This window comes from Protopterus annectens, chromosome 4.part0 (genome assembly GCF_019279795.1).
Source record: "Protopterus annectens isolate FY-2018-M chromosome 4.part0, PAN1.0, whole genome shotgun sequence".
NCBI classification, from domain to species: Eukaryota; Metazoa; Chordata; order Ceratodontiformes; family Protopteridae; genus Protopterus; species Protopterus annectens.
Genome location: NC_056733.1, coordinates 1,465,961,355 through 1,465,984,738, shown reverse-complemented (window position 1 = coordinate 1,465,984,738; position 23,384 = coordinate 1,465,961,355). Strand labels below are relative to the sequence as shown.

General features: G+C 42.8%; 1 protein-coding gene across 2 annotated transcripts in view; it reads left to right on the top strand.

Annotated features, from left to right (window-relative positions):
* Positions 1-23,384, top strand: part of LOC122799914 (lateral signaling target protein 2 homolog) — a 746,347-nt gene that overhangs the window by 361,917 nt on the left and 361,046 nt on the right. For both annotated transcript variants that reach the window (XM_044069312.1, XM_044069311.1), the window contains one exon: positions 331-420. In XM_044069312.1, the coding sequence (XP_043925247.1) occupies positions 331-420 (90 nt within the window). The remainder of the gene's footprint in view (positions 1-330; positions 421-23,384) is intronic.

The window sequence follows — 23,384 nt, the reverse complement described above, 5'->3', positions numbered from 1 at the left end:
TAGTGGTTAAGGTATTTTGTTTGAAGACGCAAGGTACAGGGTTTAATGCTTTCCTTTGGCAAGCATCAGTAGGCTTAAAAAGGCCCTTTGAGTCATTAGCCTAGTAATCACCTATGAACAGTGGGATTTGAATGCAAAGTACAAGGCAAGCAAGCCCTCTTAGTTGTATTCCAAGATATGGAATTTCTGTTTGCATAGAAAAGTGTCCAAAGGAAAATCTGACTAGGTTATAATTTGCACAGCTAAATCATTAGAACAGTACATCGATGGGTAGGAATTCATTTACTTCATAATTATGTTTTTATCTTGTATTGCTTCTTGTTGTTACAGAGCGTTAAATCTAAGCTATCTGAGCCAGGAAATGATCGATGGATATGAACCCCAGCTGATGTTTGCTATTCCTCGTCTAGCTATGATTTGGTAAGAGCTGCCTTTGATATTCAGGTTGCTGCTTTAATTTACTGTGTTTATTATTTTTATGCATGCATTCATGCATGTGCTTGTAAATTCCATACAGTCCATGTATTTAACCTAACTATTTAGACATCGTGTTTTGTGATACTTGACTTTTTCCCATATCTCACCTTGTGAGGTTCTCAGCCATATCAAGTTCTGTCTTCAGTATACTTTCTTGTGTATGTACATTGCAGATTGATTTATGGCAGAAATACCTGGATTTCTTTCTTTCTTTCTTACCGACTAACTCAAAATAGATTCAAAATAACATCTGTTCTGTAAGTTACCCATCTTCAACATTTACTTGGGGCACTATTTTTTGAATGGGTGTGTGGAAGTGTTCGCTCCAGAGAGTTGAATATTGACACTGGTGTTACGTCAGAGATTTCAGGTGAGGTAATATACCATTATAACACAGGAAACAGAATGCTTTTAACAATAATGTTGGTTTTCAAGATGTATAGTATCCATTTCTGTAGAGAGCCAATACAAAGAGAAGTCGTGTTATTAGGAATGCATACCAGTACAGTGGTTCACTAGCTATCTTTCAAACCAACACTAAGCTGTCAAGTGGAAGTCCAAACTCTCCTCCTTTCTGTCATTTATAGTAGGAGTACACCAGGGCTCGATCTCAGGGCCTTTAATTTCCAACATGAATAAACTTCAGACAGCTTCTTATCATGATATGCTGGTAGATTATGAAGTCAACTCGACACTCATCTGTACAGCAGAAAACAAACTTGTGGCAAACAAACTCAATAATCATTTTCCAGCATTGAGTCCAGGCTTAATAACTCCCATATCTTGCTAAATCCTCAAAAGACCAAATTACTCCTTTTAACACCCAAACTGCACAATGACCCTAGACCAATCCTAACCATTATGTCCCTAAATTACACTCAGATTCTATGTTCCTCACACAGAAATGCTTAGTGCCACTATTGATGAAAGCCTGAAATTAGAGTTACACGTACAAGAAAATGTAAAAAAGACATATCAGAAACTGAGGACTCTATACCAAATAAATACATTTCCCACTGAAGACAGCAGTAAAACTACAGCCCCTGCCTGCCTAATTCCAAAAATAACTTATGCCTCACCCATGCTCACTAATCTGCACTTTAGTGTGTCTACTAAACTACAGCAATGCTACAAAAAGCATCCAAAATTCACATGCAACCTTTCCTATAGGTCTCATCATTGCATAGCCCCCAAAACCTCAAATGGCTAGAACTACCTCAAGAACCTATATTTTGCACTTAAAGATCACAGAGAGACTCTTACCAATTTATAACCTCAGATAACTGATCATCTCTACTACTCACTTACTAACCCCTTCTCTAAACTAAAAAGCACGAACATGCCTTCTCCGTACTCACACCCAAAATATGGCATTCCATCCTAGGTGACAGAAAATCTAACATTCAAAAAAGTCTAAACTGAACTAAAACATTACCTTCATAAATAGGCTGAGTGCACATACTTCCAAAGTACCTCCATCATCTAACCCCAGTCCTTGACCCCCATTAGTCCATCTCATAGATGACACTTCCCATGTCATTCACTTTTCTAATCTCCTCACATCTTACCCCCTTCTCCATCCCCTTCCCTCCCTTCCACTTCTGTCCTTTATTATACTTATTCTGTTCTCGACAATTTCCCCAAATCTCTCATATAATACTTTGTGTAGGATAATCTTTCTCCAATGTACTTATTTGAATTTATGTATTATTTATTCCTTGCTTGCATGTTCATACCATAATTAAGTCTACATACTGGCTGTTTTACGTGTATGTATTGTAGATGGTTTATGCTTTATGCCTATGTCATTGGACTCTTCACTTTGTTTGTATACCCCAGGATGAACCCGAAAATGGTCTAATGAGATCAGTGTTCTACCCTGGTTAACAAACGAGTAAATAAAATGCAGGTACACTCAACTACTTATGGCACACAGTCCAGTCTATAAACCAAACAAATGTCCCAGTCTAAAAAATATCCTTGTACCAACAAAAACTCTGTGATCCACATACAGATCCTTATTAAGCATATTCAAAGACAATTCAGTAGGCAAAGCTCTACATGTCAAGCAAATCTCTAGAGTGTGGAACTCCCTCCCTCTAAACCTAACATTACATGGCAACATTTCCTCTTTCAAAACACAACTGAAAATCTACCTAATGGACTCATTGCTATATTCTTGTAACACACCAGGTTAATGCCAACACCCCTATCCCTTTACTTCCTTCAATGGCCTCAGCACTTACCCTGACAATAGGTAAGCCTCTTGGACTAATCGCAAGAGTCTTCTGGGTAAATAAACCGTACATAATAAAAATTGTTTGTAAATAATTCTAACCAGTAACAACAATTCTTATATTCCCTTTGCCTAACTCTATTAGAATTAACTACTCACTTTAAATACACTTTCTAACACTCATTCTTACAGCAAAACTAACATTTGTTAGAAGCTTTGGTCACCTTAATATTCTTCTTTTTGTTCAATAGCTAAATACAGTTGAAATATACAAGTTAGTGTCAGTGAGTGCCACAGATTTATGTACTTGTTTTATGTTTTATTATTCTTTTTCATGTATTATTTTGTTTCTGTTTTTATGACTCTGTTTCACATGTTACTATAACTGGAGCTTTTCTCTTGGGGCCTCCGCTGAAAAGAAGCTCCATGCCCAGTAGGAATTTCTAAGAAAACAAATGCAAATAAAATAAAATAAGTAAAATACATGTCTGAATGCATTGGAGTAATGTGTAGTAACACAAGTCTTCTGATGTGTTCTTATCATCTTCTAGAAACCTATATACTCATAGCTAAAAAGACCATATGCCTTTTCAGTCTGGCTGAGCTTCCTGTGTTTTTCTAAACCCCGGTTACATTAGGGTTGCAGCTTTCCCTGCACCTGTCCCTCAACTACTCCTTTATCATGAAGACTTGCCTTTTGTTTTCAACTTTGGGATATCAAGAAGCATCAAACAAATGGATCAGAGTAGTGATGTCAGCAAATTACATGATGTAATTTAGTGAAACTCCAATTCCAAGGCCCATACATACTATTAAATGAGCCCAGGTACAACTACTGAACAGTTGTTGCGTACAACCAGTAACTTTGGCAGAAAATGTAAGCAGTATTGATTCCAAATTCTTCCCAGGTCCCAGTAAGGATGACCACTTCAGACCCATTTTGCAGCTCATCAGCCTGAATCAGTGTATCAAGACAATAAGCTTGAGATGCTGATACAACAAACTTTACTTTCTTTGTTGATACAGGATGTATTTATGTTAACCATGGACATTTGGAATGCTTATCTTTACATCCACATTCATAAAGTTCATGTGCAGTTTCTATCATTCTATGTTAGGAACTGAGTTACCATTTTACCTTCTAAATATCTTGCCTTTTTTATAGTGCCTATAGTGTTTACCAGATACCTGCTTTCAGTAATTCTCAGCCTCAGACTCATGAGACTTAACATATGTGCTTATGTGAACTGTTGTCTGATACAGGCCAGCTCCTTACAGCATTTATATTTTGCAGTTCGCTAAACTCTAAAGTATTTTCATAGTATGGATATCTATCACAACAAGAAAATAAAACCTCCTCAGAGAGAAAAATATTTAAGGGCACTTTTTGGGAAATCTTCCTTGGTTTTCTCACCACAGAACAGGATGCAGCTGGCAATGTACTTTTCTCTACATCTTTCAAAACAGAAAGCACTGATTATACAGACGTTTACTGTGGCTTGCACCTTCATGTTATATTTTAGGTACATGGTTCCCAGTGTTAGAATACATGAGAGAAAGGTACACTGGTACCTCTGGAGTTTTCTGGCTCAGAGTTCCTGGTCTGTAGAATATGTCCTTCCTTTAATCCTAACCTAAGTGATGGACTTTCAGTGGTGAGAACCAGACTGCCCTTTGTCTTACTCCAGTGCAGAAACTCATAACAGACTCATCAGACTGTAGTTGGGGAGCCAATGTCCAGGATATGAAAGTGCATAGCCTATAGTCTCTACATCAGAGGAAACAGTTTTAGTATAGAAATCTACACCCAATTTCTTGTATCTTGGCAGCACAGTTCTAATAAAGCAAAAGCCAACCATTTCATACAACCCCCCCCCACACACACACACATTTCTATATCTGTATGTATATATATATATATATATATATATATATATATATATATATATATATATAAATATATATATATACACAGTGGATATAAAAAGTTTACACACACCTGTTAAAATGCCAGTTTTTTGTGATATAAAAAAATCAGGCCACAATAAATCATTTTAAAACTTTTCCCACCTTTAGTGCGACCTATAACCTGTACAATTCAATTGAAAAACAAATCTATTAGGGGAAAAAATATAAAAAATAAAAAACGTACAATATACTGGTTGCATGTGTGCACACCCTTAAACTAATACTTTCTTGTGTGTGCACACCCTTAAACTAATACTTTGTTGAAGCACCTTTTGATTTAATTACAGCATTCAGTCTTCTTGGGTAGGAGTCTATCAGCATGGCACATCTTGACTTGGCAATATTTGCCCACTCTTCCTTGCAAAAGCATTCCAAATCTGTCAGATTGCGAGGGCATCTCTTGTGCACAGCCCTCTTCAGGTCACCCCACAGATTTTCTATTGGATTTAAGTATGGGCTCTGGTTGCGCTATTCCAAAACTTTAATTTTCTTCTGGTGAAGCCATTCTTTTGTTGATTTGGATCTATGCTTGGGGTTGTTGTCGTATTGAAAGGTGAAATTTCTCTTCATCTTCAGCTTTCTAGCAGGCGCCTGAAGGTTTTGGGCCAAAAGTGACTGGTATTTGGAACTGTTCATAATTCCTTCCACCTTGACTAAAGCCCCAGTTCCAGTTGAAGAAAAGCAGCCCCAAAGCATGATACCACCACCACCATGCTTTACCGTGGGGATGGTGTTCTTTTGGTTGTGCTAAGTGTTGTTTTTGCACCAAATGTACCTTTTGGTATTGTGGTCAAAAAGTTCAACCTTGGTTTCATCAGACCATAACACATTTTCCCACATGTTTTTGGGAGACTTAATGTATTGTTTTGCTAATTTTAGCTGGGCCTGGATGTTTTTCTGTGTAAGAAATTGCTTCCTTCTTGCAACGCTACCCCATAGTCCAGACATATGGAGAATACGGGAGATTGTTGTCACATGTAGTACACAAACAGTAGTTGCCAGAAATTCCTGCAGCTCCTTCAGTGTTGCTGTAGGTATCTTGGCAGCCTACCTGACCAGTTTTCATGTTGTCTTTTCATCAATTTTGGAGGGACGTCCAGATGTTCTTCATGTTTCACTGTTGCAGTCATCACATTTGGGTTATCTTTGCCAGGGTAGCCCTCGGCTGGCCCAATTACCAGAGGCTTAGTATTTCTGTGTCGGTTGCTGTCACTCCAGGACTGACGTCAGGTCATCAGTAGTATAAAGTAAGGCAGCCGACGCCATTACATCAGTCTTTCTTGCCACGGAGCCCGAAGCAAAAGCAGTTTGCATGAGTGCCAGTCGGCCGCTATTTTCATCTTCTGAATTGAAGCTGTAGTCTTCTAAAGCTAAGTACCCCATTGGGGATCCTTTTTTGTTGCACTAACCAATGTCAGAAAAAGTTAACAATTGTCTCACCTGTGGAAAGCAAATACCACACCAAGACTTTCATTCTTACTGCGTCACTTGCTTAGGCACAGACCACGATGTCCCCCGCTGTCACTTCTATGCTTTGTTCAACACCAGAACTATATGTCGTCAGGCCCTTATTGTAGCTAGATATTTTCGCTTACAGTCCTCGAATTCTGATATGGCTTTGGTAAGCCGTCCGACAGCAGATCTTCTGAAAAACATAAAGATAAAGACAGAGACAGACCACACAGGTCCAAACCTACTGACGACTCTCCCATTAAGCTAGTCGTCAGTTCTCTGGTCTGCAGTGAGGCTCTTTCGCAGCCCCTGATGCCTGCTTCTGTGGATTCACAGGCCGCTACTGAGACCCTTTCAGAGTCCGGTATGCCACAAAACCCTTCTTCAACTAAGGATCCTTTGGTCATCTCTACCATCTACGGATGGGTCCAGAGCTGCTGAGCAGGCACCAACTTCTGAGGAAGTCCTTCACACTACCGATGTTCGACACAAACTGACGACTTCTTTCGCAACTACCGTTCTTTCGAAAACTACGGAGTTTCTTAGGCCCAGGTTATGAACCACACCCAAGAAACCGACAACCCAATCTCAGGAGCCTGCTTCCTTGCCTCAGTCTCAAATGCTTAAAATGGTGGAAGACCTAATCATGCTGATCAGGGGAAGCCAAGCTACCACTTCCAAAAGAAAAAGACATCTGTCCCCTGTAGGTTTATCTGAACAGGAGTCCGATGACTCTGATGCATCTGAGTATGAAGACATGCAACCCCTCTCTGCTTATGAAGATTCTGATGCAGAAGATTCCATTCCTTCTGCCTCTCCCCCAGAGGAATTTTCCTTTGGGGAAACCCTTCACACCTTAAGGGAATATTTCCAATTGGAAAGTCAGGACTTCCCTCAGTCAAAAAAGAGACTCGGGGAATTCTTATCTTCCACAGCACAGACCCCTGGCCATCCCCCCAGTCCTGGATGTTGTGGAGGATGTTTTCCTGGAATCCAGCTTGACTCCTGTCACTCTCTGTCCTGCACCCAGAAAACCAGACAGGTTTCTTTTTAAAACTCCTACTGCTGACCCTGAGGTAATTTCTCAAAGGTCTAAAGAAATTAAAGCAACCTCTGCTAAGAATCCCACTCCCTCAGATAGGGATTCCTGAGCACTAGACAAATGGGGTAAAAAAGTATACACTTCATCTACTCTTGCTATCAGAGCACTAAATTGTCAGTTCCACATGCTAAACTTTCAGCAACATACCCTGGAACTCCTCAAACAAAAAATGTCTCCCTTTCCTGCTTGTGCAGAATCTAAAGAGTTGCAAGAGTTAATGCATTCTGCACGTCAAGTAACTAAACACACCTTGCACTGTGGTTTTGATGCCCTAGAAACTTATTGCAGGGTAGCAGTCACCGGTTCAGTCCTTAGAAGGCATGCATGGCTTAAGGAACAGCCATTGCCATACCATGTTAAATCTAAATTATTGGATGCCCCCTTGCACAAAGACAGCTTATTTGGCACTAAGGCAGAAGAGGTCTTAAAAAGGATGGAAGAAAAAGAAAAATGTATGCAGACAGTTAAGGATTTCTTACAGGTCCAGCCACCCAGGTTCAGCAGGAATTGTCCCTTCAAGCACTGGTCTTTTCATGTTCCCACCAGGTCAGTTCAGCCCAGACCCCAGGTAACCAGACCCCACAGACAGCAGCCACAGGGAATGCAGAGATATAAGCAGTGGACTACTTCCACTTCAAAACCAGGGAGTTCTAAGCCACCCCCTTATGGGAAGAACTCGCAATGACTCTCCTCCCCCACCCCCTCCCTCTGCCCACCTCCACTTACCCCTAGGAGGAAAACTCTCCTTTCATACAAACACCTGGGCCATCATTACCAACGACTGCTGGATTCTCAACATAGTATCCCAGTGATACAAATTTTCTATCCACACCCTTCCAACTACAAAAGGGTTCCCAGATCTACCTCAAAACCAGTGGGCAGAGACGCAAAAGCAAGTCCTTTCCCTGCTCTCCATGAGGGCAGTAGAGCACATTCCTGCAGAACAGAAAGACCAAGGCTTCTACTCCAGACTTTTTCTGGTACCCAGGAAAGAGGGCACCCGGTGCCCCATCCTCAACCTATTCATTCTAAACACCTTCCTGGTGATCTCAAAATTCAAAATGCTCACCCTACCTTTTGCAGACAAAGGAAAATCCAGATTTACCTATACTTAGAAGACTGCCTAATTCAGACAGACAGACAGACAGGAAGAGCTGCTCAAGCACCTGGCTTTTGTAAAGTCCCTACACAGTCAACAAAAATAAATCGAAACAGGTACCCACCCAAAGGATTATATTCCTGGGAGCAAGCCTGGACACAGTATCCCAGATGGCATTCCTTACACTAGAAAAGCAAACCTTCCTGACAGCCTTCTTCTCTCATCTAGCCAACAGATCCCAACTATCTGCAAGGAAAATCTTGCAAGCTCTGGGGTTCATGGCATCTTGCATGCTACTCCTTTCATATGCCAGACTGCATATGAGGAAACTTCAATGGTACCTAAAAAGCCTTTGGTGTCAACATTCTCAAGACCTAGAGACTCTTATACCTATAATACCTTGCCTCAGAAAAGATTTTCTGTGGTAGGCAACAGCATACCCCCTCAACAAAGGACTACCTTTCTCACCACCCCACGCCGCCCAGACCCTCACCACTGATGCATCAGATTATGCCTGGGGTGCACACCTGGACAGCAGGTGCATAAAGGGCCAATGGAGCCCATAGCAAATCCATCTGCACATCAACCAAAACGAGATGATAGCTGTCCAGCACGCCTTAATAGTTTTCAAGTCCCTTCTCTCCCCAGGGGGTCTCCTGATCAAAACAGACGACACAACTGTGATGGTGTATATCAACAAGCAGGGATGGACTCGGTCTTACCCTCTATGCAGGCTGGCCATGACCCTTTGGCACACAGCCTCTGCCATGCAACTCCACCTGTTAGCACAATTCCTACCGGGTTCTCTCAACTCTCTGGCGGATCACTTAAGCAGAAATATTTTGGACCCACATGAGTGGCAGCTCAACAGAAGAACCTTCCCCCTAATAATTCAGAAATGGGGCACCACGAAGGTTGACCTCTTTACCTCCCACACCAACCATCAGCTCAGCAAGTTTTGCAGCAGGGAGCATCACTGCAGGGCTTGGAAAGAGGATGCCCTGTCCTTCCCCTGGGTCAATCTATTGGTCTATCTCTTTCCTCCACTACCTCTCATCCCCAGGGTACTGCTCAAAATAAAGGAGGAAAAACCAAACACAATTCTTATAGCTCCAGACTGGCCTCGCCAGCACTGGTACTCCTTGCTGCACAGCCTGCCCCCTTTGCCACCTTGGCATCTCCCTCAGATTCCAAACCTCCTGACCCAAAGGGAAGGGGAATTCATGCATTCCCAATTGCAGACACTCAATTTGGCAGCTTGGCTTATTCCCTAACCCCGATCAATCTGCCAACCTCAGCAAGCAGGTTCTAGATGTTATACGTGAGGCAAGATGCCCTAGCACTAGGAAGTCTTATGCTGACAAATAGAAAAGGTTCTTCACCTGGATTCAGGCTAAGGGAGCCACTACAACACAGCCCTCCCTCCCTCTCATCCTGGATTACTTAGCTGACCTGCTACACAGTGGACTCTCCTTTTCCTCTATTAAAATTCATGCCTCTGCTATCTCTGCTCATTTTCCCACTGAGCAGCCCTTTTTTTCACACCCTCTGATCAAACAGTTCCAAAGAGGGGCTAGTAACTTGAGGCCACCCAGAAGAGCATCAGCCCCAGCTTGGGACCTTAACTTTGTGTTGGAAAAGCTCACCTTACCCCCCCCCCCTTCAAACCTGCCTCTTCAGCAGAGCTAAAATTTCTCTCCTGGAAGACAGCTTTCCTTCTGGCCATCACTTCAGCCAGATGGGTCTATGAGCTGCAAGCACTCATGGCTGTGGAACCCTTCATCATCTTCCATGCTGACAGGGTATCCCTCAGGATTAACCCATCCTTCATGCCCAAGGTGGTGTCCAGTGTGGCTCTCAACCAATCCATTCATTTTCCCACCATTTTCCCTAACCCACAGTACATGGGGGGAAGGATCCTGCACTCTCTAGATGTGCACAGACAGCTCAGACTCTATCTAGACAGGACTAAATCCTTCAGAAAGTCTGATCAATTGCTGGTTAGCTTTGCTGCAGAGGCAGAGGGGAAAACCATCTCCAAACAAACCATCTCCAAATGGATAGCACACTGCATCCATTTTTGCTACAAACAACATGGAAAACCTCCCCCCAAGGGGGTCATGACTCACTCCACCAGAGCAGCCACCACCTCTGCAGCTTTCCTCAGAGGAGTCCCTAGCAGGGACATCCCGGAGGTTGCCACCTGCCAAGATTACCACCTGCCTATCTTTTCCAAATCAAGGGCAGGATTTGCCTCTGCAGTCTTGCAGGGCATCCTAGCCAGCCCCTAGTTTCCTTGACTGCCTCCACCCTTTTTCTCAGCTTTGGGAATCCAAATGTGATGACTGCAACAGTGAAACATGAAGAACAGAGTACAGTTGTGTACACTTACCATAAATGTAGATGTTCAAATGTATTTACTGTTGCATTCCTGTTTTCCCTCCCTCCATCCCAGTCTTCTTTCTTCTCTTTCCTTACATGGAACATATTGGTATTTACTTTCTACTAGTGGGGTTCTTCCATCAGAACCTGGCTCCCACTTGGGGGGCTCCTAACAGATTAGGGCAAGAAAAAACTGATGTAATGGCGTCGGCTGCCTTATTTTATACTACTAATGACCTGATGTCAGTCCTGGACCGACAGCAACAGACGCAGAAATACTAAACCTCTGATATTCGGGCCGGCCGAGGGTTACCCTGGCAGGGATAACCCAAATGTGATGACTGCAACTGTAAATACACTTGAACACCTACATTTATGGTAAGTGTACACAACTGTACTTTCTTTGCAATGTCACTGCTGTCCCATATTTTCTCCACTTTTTGATGACTGTCTTCACTGTGTTCCAATTTATATCCAATGCTCTGGAAATTTTTTTGTATCCTTCTCTTGACTGATATCTTTCCACAATGAAATCCCTTTGATGCCTTGTAAGCTCTCTGTGAATCGTGGCTTTTGCTGTAGCAGGCAACTGAGTAAATGTCAGGAAAATCCTTCTAGGACAGCTGAATTTTATTTGGAGTTAATCAGAGTCTCTAATTGATGGCAGGTTTGTACCCAAGAAGAGTAAATACTGCAATTAAATCAAAAGGTGCTTCAACAAAGTTTTAGTTTAAGGGTGTGCACACTTATAAAACCAGCTTATTGTACATTTTTTATTTTTTATATTTTTCCCCTAGCAGATTTGTTTGTTTTTCAATTGAATTGTACAGGTGATAGGTCACATTAAAGGTGGGACATGTTTTGAAATGATTTATTTTGGTCTCATTTTTTTATATCACAGAAACCTGGCATTTTAACAGGGGTGTGTAAACTTTTTATAGCCACTATATATATATATATATATATATATATATATATATATATATATATAGGGGAAATGAGAAAACATAACAGCATGGTGTAATATGGTCTCTGTCATACACTTGTCTTCACTCTAACATATGCAAGAAAGTGCATTTTAAACTGCTGTGTGCTAAAAAAGTAAGTGTTACTGTGGGAACTATATGTAAACCTCAGCAATATGTTGGCTGCCCTTCTCCCCCTGACATAGATCATCACATCAACCCTAAGACAAGGGATTCTGAAGAATGTCACAGAAGCACAATGGAAGTCGGGTATGTCCACAGAGAGGAAGGTCGCCATTTTTTATGTATTTGCTAACTAGGCAGACCCACTAACCAAAAGTGCTTTTTTTTTCTTTCTTTCTTTCTGAGGCAATGCTATAAGACCTCTCTGGTTAGGTGACCTGCTAAGTGTTATAAAGTGTGCAAACAGAAACTGAGGAAATCAAACCTAAGACTACAGAGTAAACTTTGGCATTCAGTTCCTTAACCTTCTGAGATAAATTGCCTTTATAAACTAGTAAAGGTAATCTAGGAATCAACAACTTTTACAAACTTGTTACTGCAGTTTGTTTATATTTCAGATAACCAAAACACACTGGAAGATACTTAAGTTCTCACAAGTCGAAACTGGATACACAGGCTTTTCTCTTGACAGTAGAAAAATAGAGTTGTCTTTGTATCCTTTTGCATCACATCTGTATCATCAGATTAATTTGTTTTGCACTAGGTAGCCCCATACAAAATATAGGTGACCAATGCCTTTTGTATCAGTTTGAATCGGATTCATTTGTATGCATACCCTTTAACACTCTGATTTTGAATATATTGCTAAGAATAAAAGGAGAATATGCAAATTCCATCCATATAGTTGTATCCTGACAAGACTACCTTGGTTCACCCCTACAATACCAGTGTCAGTGGCTTAGCCATCTCTGCTTGCATAACTGTATATGCTACCATAGTTTCTCAGTTTGCTATAAAACAGTTCCTGAAGATGATTTTCCATTTGAAATTTTTAAGACATCTTAAATCATCTGCAATAGGCATAATTAAGTGACTGAGAAAACAAACTGATGTTTTTCAAACCTGTTAGCTTAACAGATCTAAACTATCTTTGTTGGAAACCAGATGTTCTTCATGTTTCACTGTTCTAGTCAGTAGTATGAAGTAAGGCAGCCGATGCCATTACATCAGTCTTTCTTGCCAAGGAGCCCGAAGCAGAAGCAGTTCGCATGAGTGCCAGTCGGCCACTACCTGAATTTTCATTTTCCGAATTAAAGTCTTCTAAAGCTAAGTACCCCATTGGGGATCCCTTTTTCTTGCTCTAACCGATGTCAGAAAAAGTTAACAATTGTCTCGCCTGTGGAAAGCAAATGCCACACTGAGACTTTCATTCTTACTGCGTCACTTACTTAGGCCCAGACCACAACGTCCCCCGCTGTCGCTTTTGTGCTTTTTTCAACTCCAGAACTATACATTGTTAGGCCCTCATTGTAGCTAGATATTTTCGCTCTCAGTCCTTGATTTCCGATATGGCTTTGGTAAGCCATCTGACAGCATATCTTCCAAAAAAACATAAGGATAAAGACAGAGACAGACCGCACGTCCAAACTTACCGACGACGCTTCCATTAAGCTAGTCGTTGGTTCTCCGGTCCTCAGTGAGGCTCTTTCACAGCCCCTGATGCCCACTTCTGTGGATTTGCTTGCCGCTACTGAGACCCTTTTGGAGTCCAGTATGCTGCAAAACTCTTCATCGACTAAGGATCTTGCGGTTGTCTCTACCTTGGATGGATCCGGAGCCGCTGAGCAGCCACCGGCTTCCGAGGAAGTACTTCACACTACTGATTCTCGACACAAACTGACGACTTCTTTCATGTCTACTGTTCTTTCAAAAACTACCAAGATGTTCTTCATTCCACATTGCTGCAGTCCTAACTATTGGGTAGTCCGCTGTCCAGTCGGCCCGAATACCAGAGTATATGGCTGACGTCGGTCAGGGCGCATTAGACTGACGTCAGTACGTCAGGGTACTAATGCGCATGACCGACGCCATATCCTCAGTCTTTTTTGCCGCATGGTCCGATGCAGAAGCAGTTTTGCGAAAGTGCAGGTTGGCGTTCTGAAATTTTCTGAAGTCGGAGTTTCAGACCGAATCAGAGTTGGCTGGCACTTGCTAGAACATTTTGTTTTTTTCTTGCCTCAGTATTTAACCGGATGTCAGAAAAGTGAATAACTGTATTTCTTGTGGGAAACAGATACCTCATAGGGATTACCATACCTTGTGTATACCTTGTTTAGGCCTGAGCACCACGTTGTTGGATGTCGCTCTTGTGCTAGGTTTAACAAACGCACTATTAAGAGAAGGTTAGACTGTGCCAGCTAACCCCCCAAAAACGGTTTCTTTTTAAAACTCCTACTGCTGACCCTGAGGTAATTTCTCAAAGGTCTAAAGAAATTAAAGCAACCTCTGCTAAGAATCCCACTCCCTCAGATAGGGATTCCTGAGCACTAGACAAATGGGGTAAAAAAGTATACACTTCATCTACTCTTGCTATCAGAGCACTAAATTGTCAGTTCCACATGCTAAACTTTCAGCAACATACCCTGGAACTCCTCAAACAAAAAATGTCTTCCTTTCCTGCTTGTGCAGAATCTAAAGAGTTGCAAGAGTTAATGCATTCTGCACGTCAAGTAACTAAACACACCTTGCACTGTGGTTTTGATGCCCTAGAAACTTATTGCAGGGTAGCAGTCACCGGTTCAGTCCTTAGAAGGCATGCATGGCTTAAGGAACAGCCATTGCCATACCATGTTAAATCTAAATTATTGGATGCCCCCTTGCACAAAGACAGCTTATTTGGCACTAAGGCAGAAGAGGTCTTAAAAAGGATGGAAGAAAAAGAAAAATGTATGCAGACAGTTAAGGATTTCTTACAGGTCCAGCCACCCAGGTTCAGCAGGAATTGTCCCTTCAAGCACTGGTCTTTTCATGTTCCCACCAGGTCAGTTCAGCCCAGACCCCAGGTAACCAGACCCCACAGACAGCAGCCACAGGGAATGCAGAGATATAAGCAGTGGACTACTTCCACTTCAAAACCAGGAGTTCTAAGCCACCCCCTTATGGGAAGAACTCGCAATGACTCTCCTCCCCCCCCCCCTCCCTCTGCCCACCTCCACTTACCCTTAGGAGGAAAACTCTCCTTTCATACAAACACCTGGGCCATCATTACCAACGACTGCTGGATTCTCAACATAGTATCCCAGTGATACAAATTTTCTATCCACACCCTTCCAACTACAAAAGGGTTCCCAGATCTACCTCAAAACCAGTGGGCAGAGACGCAAAAGCAAGTCCTTTCCCTGCTCTCCATGAGGGCAGTAGAGCACATTCCTGCAGAACAGAAAGACCAAGGCTTCTACTCCAGACTTTTTCTGGTACCCAGGAAAGAGGGCACCCGGTGCCCCATCCTCAACCTATTCATTCTAAACACCTTCCTGGTGATCTCAAAATTCAAAATGCTCACCCTACCTTTTGCAGACAAAGGAAAATCCAGATTTACCTATACTTAGAAGACTGCCTAATTCAGACAGACAGACAGACAGGAAGAGCTGCTCAAGCACCTGGCTTTTGTAAAGTCCCTACACAGGCAAACAAAATAAATCAAACAGGTACCCGCCCAAAGGATTATATTCCTGGGAGCAAGCCTGGACACAGTATCCCAGATGGCATTCCTTACACTAGAAAAGCAAACCTTCCTGACAGCCTTCTTCTCTCAACTAGCCAACAGATCCCAACTATCTGCAAGGAAAATCTTGCAAGCTCTGGGGTTCATGGCATCTTGCATGCTACTCCTTTCATATGCCAGACTGCATATGAGGAAACTTCAATGGTACCTAAAAAGCCTTTGGTGTCAACATTCTCAAGACCTAGAGACTCTTATACCTATAATACCTTGCCTCAGAAAAGATTTTCTGTGGTAGGCAACAGCATACCCCCTCAACAAAGGACTACCTTTCTCACCACCCCACGCCGCCCAGACCCTCACCACTGATGCATCAGATTATGCCTGGGGTGCACACCTGGACAGCAGGTGCATAAAGGGCCAATGGAGCCCATAGCAAATCCATCTGCACATCAACCAAAACGAGATGATAGCTGTCCAGCACGCCTTGATAGTTTTCAAGTCCCTTCTCTCCCCAGGGGGTCTCCTGATCAAAACAGACGACACAACTGTGATGTTGTATATCAACAAGCAGGGATGGACTCGGTCTTACCCTCTATGCAGGCTGGCCATGACCCTTTGGCACACAGCCTCTGCCATGCAACTCCACCTGTTAGCACAATTCCTACCGGGTTCTCTCAACTCTCTGGCGGATCACTTAAGCAGAAATATTTTGGACCCACATGAGTGGCAGCTCAACAGAAGAACCTTCCCCCTAATAATTCAGAAATGGGGCACCACGAAGGTTGACCTCTTTACCTCCCACACCAACCATCAGCTCAGCAAGTTTTGCAGCAGGGAGCATCACTGCAGGGCTTGGAAAGTGGATGCCCTGTCCTTCCCCTGGGTCAATCTATTGGTCTATCTCTTTCCTCCACTACCTCTCATCCCCAGGGTACTGCTCAAAATAAAGGAGGAAAAACCAAACACAATTCTTATAGCTCCAGACTGGCCTCGCCAGCACTGGTACTCCTTGCTGCACAGCCTGCCCCCTTTGCCACCTTGGCATCTCCCTCAGATTCCAAACCTCCTGACCCAAAGGGAAGGGGAATTCATGCATTCCCAATTGCAGACACTCAATTTGGCAGCTTGGCTTATTCCCTAACCCCCGATCAATCTGCCAACCTCAGCAAGCAGGTTCTAGATGTTATACGTGAGGCAAGATGCCCTAGCACTAGGAAGTCTTATGCTGACAAATAGAAAAGGTTCTTCACCTGGATTCAGGCTAAGGGAGCCACTACAACACAGCCCTCCCTCCCTCTCATCCTGGATTACTTAGCTGACCTGCTACACAGTGGACTCTCCTTTTCCTCTATTAAAATTCATGCCTCTGCTATCTCTGCTCATTTTCCCACTGAGCAGCCCTTTTTTTCACACCCTCTGATCAAACAGTTCCAAAGAGGGGCTAGTAACTTGAGGCCACCCAGAAGAGCATCAGCCCCAGCTTGGGACCTTAACTTTGTGTTGGAAAAGCTCACCTTACCCCCCCCCCCTTCAAACCTGCCTCTTCAGCAGAGCTAAAATTTCTCTCCTGGAAGACAGCTTTCCTTCTGGCCATCACTTCAGCCAGATGGGTCTATGAGCTGCAAGCACTCATGGCTGTGGAACCCTTCATCATCTTCCATGCTGACAGGGTATCCCTCAGGATTAACCCATCCTTCATGCCCAAGGTGGTGTCCAGTGTGGCTCTCAACCAATCCATTCATTTTCCCACCATTTTCCCTAACCCACAGTACATGGGAAGGATCCTGCGCTCTCTAGATGTGCACAGACAGCTCAGACTCTATCTAGACAGGACTAAATCCTTCAGAAAGTCTGATCAATTGCTGGTTAGCTTTGCTGCAGAGGCAGAGGGGAAAACCATCTCCAAACAAACCATCTCCAAATGGATAGCACACTGCATCCATTTTTGCTACAAACAACACGGAAAACCTCCCCCCAAGGGGGTCATGACTCACTCCACCAGAGCAGCCACCACCTCTGCAGCTTTCCTCAGAGGAGTCCCTAGCAGGGACATCCCGGAGGTTGCCACCTGCCAAGATTACCACCTGCCTATCTTTTCCAAATCAAGGGCAGGATTTGCCTCTGCAGTCTTGCAGGGCATCCTAGCCAGCCCCTAGTTTCCTTGACTGCCTCCACCCTTTTTCTCAGCTTTGGGAATCCAAATGTGATGACTGCAACAGTGAAACATGAAGAACAGAGTACAGTTGTGTACACTTACCATAAATGTAGATGTTCAAATGTATTTACTGTTGCATTCCTGTTTTCCCTCCCTCCATCCCAGTCTTCTTTCTTCTCTTTCCTTACATGGAACATATTGGTATTTACTTTCTACTAGTGGGGTTCTTCCATCAGAATCTGGCTCCCACTTGGGGGGCTCCTAACAGGTTAGGGCAAGAAAAAACTGATGTAATGGCGTCGGCTGCCTTATTTTATACTACTAATGACCTGATGTCAGTCCTGGACCGACAGCAACAGACGCAGAAATACTAAACCTCTGATATTCGGGCCGGCCGAGGGTTACCCTGGCAGGGATAACCCAAATGTGATGACTGCAACTGTAAATACACTTGAACACCTACATTTATGGTAAGTGTACACAACTGTACTTTCTTTGCAATGTCACTGCTGTCCCATATTTTCTCCACTTTTTGATGACTGTCTTCACTGTGTTCCAATGTATATCCAATGCTCTGGAAATTTTTTTGTATCCTTCTCTTGACTGATATCTTTCCACAATGAAATCCCTTTGATGCCTTGTAAGCTCTCTGTGAATCGTGGCTTTTGCTGTAGCAGGCAACTGAGTAAATGTCAGGAAAATCCTTCTAGGACAGCTGAATTTTATTTGGAGTTAATCAGAGTCTCTAATTGATGGCAGGTTTGTACCCAAGAAGAGTAAATACTGCAATTAAATCAAAAGGTGCTTCAACAAAGTTTTAGTTTAAGGGTGTGCACACTTATAAAACCAGCTTATTGTACATTTTTTATTTTTTATATTTTTCCCCTAGCAGATTTGTTTGTTTTTCAATTGAATTGTACAGGTGATAGGTCACATTAAAGGTGGGACATGTTTTGAAATGATTTATTTTGGTCTCATTTTTTTATATCACAGAAACCTGGCATTTTAACAGGGGTGTGTAAACTTTTTATAGCCACTATATATATATATATATATATATATATAGGGGAAATGAGAAAACATAACAGCATGGTGTAATATGGTCTCTGTCATACACTTGTCTTCACTCTAACATATGCAAGAAAATGCATTTTAAACTGCTGTGTGCTAAAAAAGTAAGTGTTACTGTGGGAACTATATGTAAACCTCAGCAATATGTTGGCTGCCCTTCTCCCCCTGACATAGATCATCACATCAACCCTAAGACAAGGGATTCTGAAGAATGTCACAGAAGCACAATGGAAGTCGGGTATGTCCACAGAGAGGGAGGTCGCCATTTTTTATGTATTTGCTAACTAGGCAGACCCACTAACCAAAAGTGCTTTTTTTTTCTTTCTTTCTTTCTGAGGCAATGCTATAAGACCTCTCTGGTTAGGTGACCTGCTAAGTGTTATAAAGTGTGCAAACAGAAACTGAGGAAATCAAACCTAAGACTACAGAGTAAACTTTGGCATTCAGTTCCTTAACCTTCTGAGATAAATTGCCTTTATAAACTAGTAAAGGTAATCTAGGAATCAACAACTTTTACAAACTTGTTACTGCAGTTTGTTTATATTTCAGATAACCAAAACACACTGGAAGATACTTAAGTTCTCACAAGTCAAAACTGGATACACAGGCTTTTCTCTTGACAGTAGAAAAATAGAGTTGTCTTTGTATCCTTTTGCATCACATCTGTATCATCAGATTAATTTGTTTTGCACTAGGTAGCCCCATACAAAATATAGGTGACCAATGCCTTTTGTATCAGTTTGAATCGGATTCATTTGTATGCATACCCTTTAACACTCTGATTTTGAATATATTGCTAAGAATAAAAGGAGAATATGCAAATTCCATCCATATAGTTGTATCCTGACAAGACTACCTTGGTTCACCCCTACAATACCAGTGTCAGTGGCTTAGCCATCTCTGCTTGCATAACTGTATATGCTACCATAGTTTCTCAGTTTGCTATAAAACAGTTCCTGAAGATGATTTTCCATTTGAAATTTTTAAGACATCTTAAATCATCTGCAATAGGCATAATTAAGTGACTGAGAAAACAAACTGATGTTTTTTTCAAACCTGTTAGCTTAACAGATCTAAACTATCTTTGTTGGAAACCAGATGTTCTTCATGTTTCACTGTTCTAGTCAGTAGTATGAAGTAAGGCAGCCGATGCCATTACATCAGTCTTTCTTGCCAAGGAGCCCGAAGCAGAAGCAGTTCGCATGAGTGCCAGTCGGCCACTACCTGAATTTTCATTTTCCGAATTAAAGTCTTCTAAAGCTAAGTACCCCATTGGGGATCCCTTTTTCTTGCTCTAACCGATGTCAGAAAAAGTTAACAATTGTCTCGCCTGTGGAAAGCAAATGCCACACTGAGACTTTCATTCTTACTGCGTCACTTACTTAGGCCCAGACCACAACGTCCCCCGCTGTCGCTTTTGTGCTTTTTTCAACTCCAGAACTATACATTGTTAGGCCCTCATTGTAGCTAGATATTTTCGCTCTCAGTCCTTGATTTCCGATATGGCTTTGGTAAGCCATCTGACAGCATATCTTCCAAAAACATAAGGATAAAGACAGAGACAGACCAAGACGACCAAACTTACCGACGACGCTTCCATTAAGCTAGTCGTTGGTTCTCCGGTCCTCAGTGAGGCTCTTTCACAGCCCCTGATGCCCACTTCTGTGGATTTGCTTGCCGCTACTGAGACCCTTTTGGAGTCCAGTATGCTGCAAAACTCTTCATCGACTAAGGATCTTGCGGTTGTCTCTACCTTGGATGGATCCGGAGCCGCTGAGCAGCCACCGGCTTCCGAGGAAGTACTTCACACTACTGATTCTCGACACAAACTGACGACTTCTTTCATGTCTACTGTTCTTTCAAAAACTACCAAGTTTCTAAGGCCCAGGGTACAAACCACACCCAAGAAACTGATGACTCCATATCAGGCACCTGCTTCCTTGCCTCAGTCTCAAATGCTTAAAATGGCAGAAGACCTTATAATGCTGATCAGGGGAAGCCAAGCTACACCTTCCAAAAGCAAAAGAGATTTATCCCCAGTAGTTTTATCTCTACAGGAGTCTGATTACTCTGATAACTCTAAATATGAAGACATGCAACCCCTCTCTGCTTATGAGGATTCTGATGCAGAGGAATCCATTCCTTCAGCCTCTCCACCCGAGATTTTTCCTTTGGGGAAACCCTTCATATTTTAAGGCAGCATTTCCAGTGGGAATGTCAGGACTGCTGTCAGTCTAAAAAAAGACTCAGTGAAGTCTTAGATCTTCAACAGCACAGACCCTTGGTCATTCCTCCTGTCCTGGATGATGTTTTCATGGAATCTATTTTGACTCTTGACACCCTCCCTCCTGCTCCCAAGAAACCTGACAGGTATTACAGAGTCCCTGACTCTCACAAATTTCTTTTCAAAAATCCTACTGCTGACCCTGTGGTTATCTTCCAAGGGCCTAAAGGAATTAAAACAACTTCTGTTAAGAATCCCCCCCCCAGATAAGGATTCCTGAGCATTAGACAGATGGGGTAAAAAAGTATACACCTCTGCTACTCTTGCTATTAGAGCACTAAATTGTCATTTCCATATCCTAAAATATCAGCAGCATACCATGGAACTATTCAAACAAAAAATATAATCTTTTCCTGCTTGAAAATAAAGAGTTACAAGAGTTAATGCATTCTGCAAGTCAAGTAACTAAGCACACCTTACACTGTCGTTTTGATGCCCTAGAAGCATCTTGCAGGGCAGCAGTCACCGGTTCTGTCCTTAGAAGGCATGCTTGGCTTAAGGAACAGCCATTGCCAGACCATGTCAAATCTAAACTATTGGATGCACCTTTGCACAAAGACAACTTATTTGGCACCAAGGCAGAGGAGGTCTTAAAAAAGATGGAAGAAAAAGCTAAATCTATGCGGACATTTAAGTATTTCTTGCAGGTCCAGCCACCCAGGTTCAGTAGGCATTGCCCCTCCAAGCACTGGTCCTTTCCTGCCCCCTCCAGGTCAGTTCAGCCCAGACCCCGGGGAAGCAGACCCCACAGACAACATCCACAGGGGAATGCAGAGATCAAAGCAATGGAGTACCTCCACTTCTAAACCAGGAAGTGCAAAGCCACCCCCTCATGGTAAGAACTCACTATGACTCTCCACTTCCACCCCCCTCCCTCTGCCCACCTGCACTTGCCCCTGGGAGGAAAACTCTCCTTCCATGCAAGCACCTGGGCCACCATTACCAACGACCATTGGGTCCTCAGCATAGTTTCCCAGGGATACAGATTTTCTTTCCACACTCTACCAACACCAAAAGGGTTCCCAGATCTTTCTCCAAACCAGTGGGCAGAGGCCAAAAAGCACTTCCTTTCCCTGCTCTCTATGAGGGCAATAGAGCATGTTCCTGCAGAATAGATAGGCCAAGGTTTCTACTCCAGGCTCTTCCTGGTGCTCAGAAAAAAGGGCACCTGGTGCCCCATCCGCACTCTATCCATTCTAAACACCTTCCTGGTGATACCAAAATTCAAAATGCTCACCCTTCAGAAACTACTACGTATGCTCTCCAAGGATGCTTGGCTAGCCACCCTAGACCTAAAAGAGACCCACCTACACATCCTAATCAGGGAATCCAGCAGGAAATATCTATGTTTCAGGGCAGGATCACTGCACTTTCAGTTCTCTGCACTTCCGTTTGGCTTATCTACTGCTCCCAGAGTTTTCACAAAATGTCTGGCTCCCGCCATTGCCTTTTGCAGGCAAAGAAATATTCAAATTTACCCATACTTAGACCACAGTCAGAAAAAGCTGCTCAAGCACCTGGCCTTTGTAAAGGACCTACTGACATCCCTAGTGTACACTATCAACGAAAAGAAATCCAAACTAGTACCCACCCAAAAAATTATCTTCCTGGGAGCAAGCTTGGGCACAGTATCCCAGATGGCATTCCTTACACCAGAAAAGTAAACTTACCTGACAGCCTATTTCTCTCAGCTAGCCAAAAGACCCCAGTTATCCGCAAGGAAAATCCTGCAAGCTCTGGGGTTCATGGCTTCTTGCATTCTACTCATTCCATATGCAAGACTGCATATGAGGAAACTTCAGTGGTACCTAAAAAGCCTTTGGTGTCAACACTCTCAAGACCTGGAAACTCTTATTTATTTATTTTGTATTTATTTTATTTTACATTTATTTTACAGTTTTGTTAACTGGGTTAGTCTGGCTAAGCTTTTGGCTCATTTTCAGCAGAGACCAGGGGAGAAAAGCTCCTCAAGACTAGAAAACAGTTTATTAAATTTTAGTAATATAGTAGTAACAATCTGTTCTATATCACTTCGACAAAACAGCAGAAGTTCGAACACCATATGTTCGAACTTCTAACCTCAAAGTGCAAAACCATGGAAGGCTTAGAACAGCGAATTTTTTTCCAGGGAAAAAAAATGCTGTTCCAAGAAACACACACACAACACAAGCACACCAAAAAAGCAGCAATCCACACACATACACTTAAAATCCTACATCTAACCCTACACTAAACTGTACATACACTACTATCTATCCACTTACCTTAACCCCAACCCTAACCCTAAGGTCTGTCACTATCGCCGTCACACACCCACCTCACCCGCGCCCTAACCCTAACTCAACTAACCCACACCCTAACATCCACACAATCACACACTTACCTGAACCTGACCCTTAACTTTCCACCACATTGCTGAAAATAGCGAAGCCACAGAAACGGCCCACCAAATTATTTCCCTGGGAAAGAATTTGGTGTTCCGCGGCTTCGCGATAATCAGTTTTC